Source organism: Cebus imitator, unplaced genomic scaffold, assembly GCF_001604975.1.
Source record: "Cebus imitator isolate Cc_AM_T3 unplaced genomic scaffold, Cebus_imitator-1.0 Scaffold188, whole genome shotgun sequence".
Classification (NCBI taxonomy): Eukaryota; Metazoa; Chordata; class Mammalia; order Primates; family Cebidae; genus Cebus; species Cebus imitator.
The window spans coordinates 5,742,914-5,744,259 of NW_016107503.1; the positions used below are offsets into that span (position 1 = coordinate 5,742,914).

General features: G+C 45.0%; 1 protein-coding gene across 8 annotated transcripts in view; it reads right to left on the bottom strand.

Annotated features, from left to right (window-relative positions):
• The window catches only part of RPRD2 (regulation of nuclear pre-mRNA domain containing 2), a 115,820-nt gene that overhangs the window by 18,093 nt on the left and 96,381 nt on the right, over positions 1 to 1,346 (bottom strand). For all 8 annotated transcript variants that reach the window (XM_017546376.2, XM_037744923.1, XM_037744922.1 and 5 more), the window contains one exon: positions 640 to 897. In XM_017546376.2, coding sequence (XP_017401865.1) covers positions 640 to 897 — 258 coding nt within the window. The remainder of the gene's footprint in view (positions 1 to 639; positions 898 to 1,346) is intronic.

Genomic DNA, 1,346 nt, shown 5'->3' on the forward strand with positions numbered 1-1,346 from the left:
TTTTTTTGGAGATAGTCTTGCTCTTTCACCAAGCTGGAGTGCAGTGCCTTGATCTTGTCTCACTGCAACCTGTGCTGCCTGGGTTCAAGCGATTCCCCTGCTTCAGCCTCCCGAGTAGCTGGGACTACGGGGGACTGCCACCACACTTGGCTAATTTTTTGTATTTTAGTAGAGATGGGGTTTTACCATGTTGGATAGGCTGGTCTCGATCTCCTGACCTTGTGATCCACCCACCTTGGCCTCCCAAAGTGCTGGGATTACAGGCATGAGACACTGTGCCCAGCCACAAAACTAATTTTAAAACATCAACAAAAGGCTGGGTGTGGTGGCTCACGTCTGTAATCCCAGCATTTTGGGAGCCAAGGCGAGTGGATCACCTGAGGTCAGGAGTTTTAGATCATCCTGGCCAACATGGTGAAACCCTGTCTCTACTAAAAATACAAAAAATTACTCAGGTGTGGTGGCGGGAGCCTGTAATCCCAGCTACTTGGGAGGCTGAGGCTGCACTGAACTGAGATTGCACCATTGCACTCCAGCCTGGGAGACTGAGCAAGACTCTGTCAAACAAAACAAAACAGATTAATGATTCAATTTAAAAAAATGGAAATTAACTTATTATCCTCTATTGGGCTTACTTACCAGTATTTTTCATGACTGACGTCAAACTGCTAAGGATGGAACTGATCTTTGCCAGATCCACATTAGCCAGGTTTGGCAAAGCCAGTGCTGGGGAAGGGGAAAGAGAAGTATTCACAGGTTTTGGAAGAGGTGGAGTTGCTGTCATGGTCACAGGCACTGGGGTACATGAAGAGGCCTTGGAGATATTTTCTGTTGGCTTTGTAGGTACAGAAGTGGATACAGCTGACTTCTCTGCAGGTTTTTCCTTCCTGTCCTCCACTGTTTCAACAAAGAAAAGAGATTACATCCTATTACTTTCCGGACTTTGCTTTCTATATGAAATAACATGTCCTAGTATTCCTGGATTTGGGAGATAGAGCACTACTTTAGAGAAAACAACTCACTTCATGCTTATTTGAAAAAGTCATACTCTTCATAATTTGATAATTCCCACCTTTAACATCTGCTTAAAAGCAATTTCCAGCTGGACACAATGGCTCACGTGCGGTCAAGATTTTGAGACCATCCTGGTCAACATGGTGAAACCCTGTCTCCGCAAAACATACAAAAAATTATCTGGGTGTGATGGTGGGCACTTGTAATCCCAGATACTAGGGAGTCTGAGACATGAGAATTGCTTGAACCTAGGATGCAGATGTTGCAGTGAGCTGAGATTGCACTACTGCACTCCAGCTGGGCAACAAAGCGAGACACCCATCTCAAAAAAA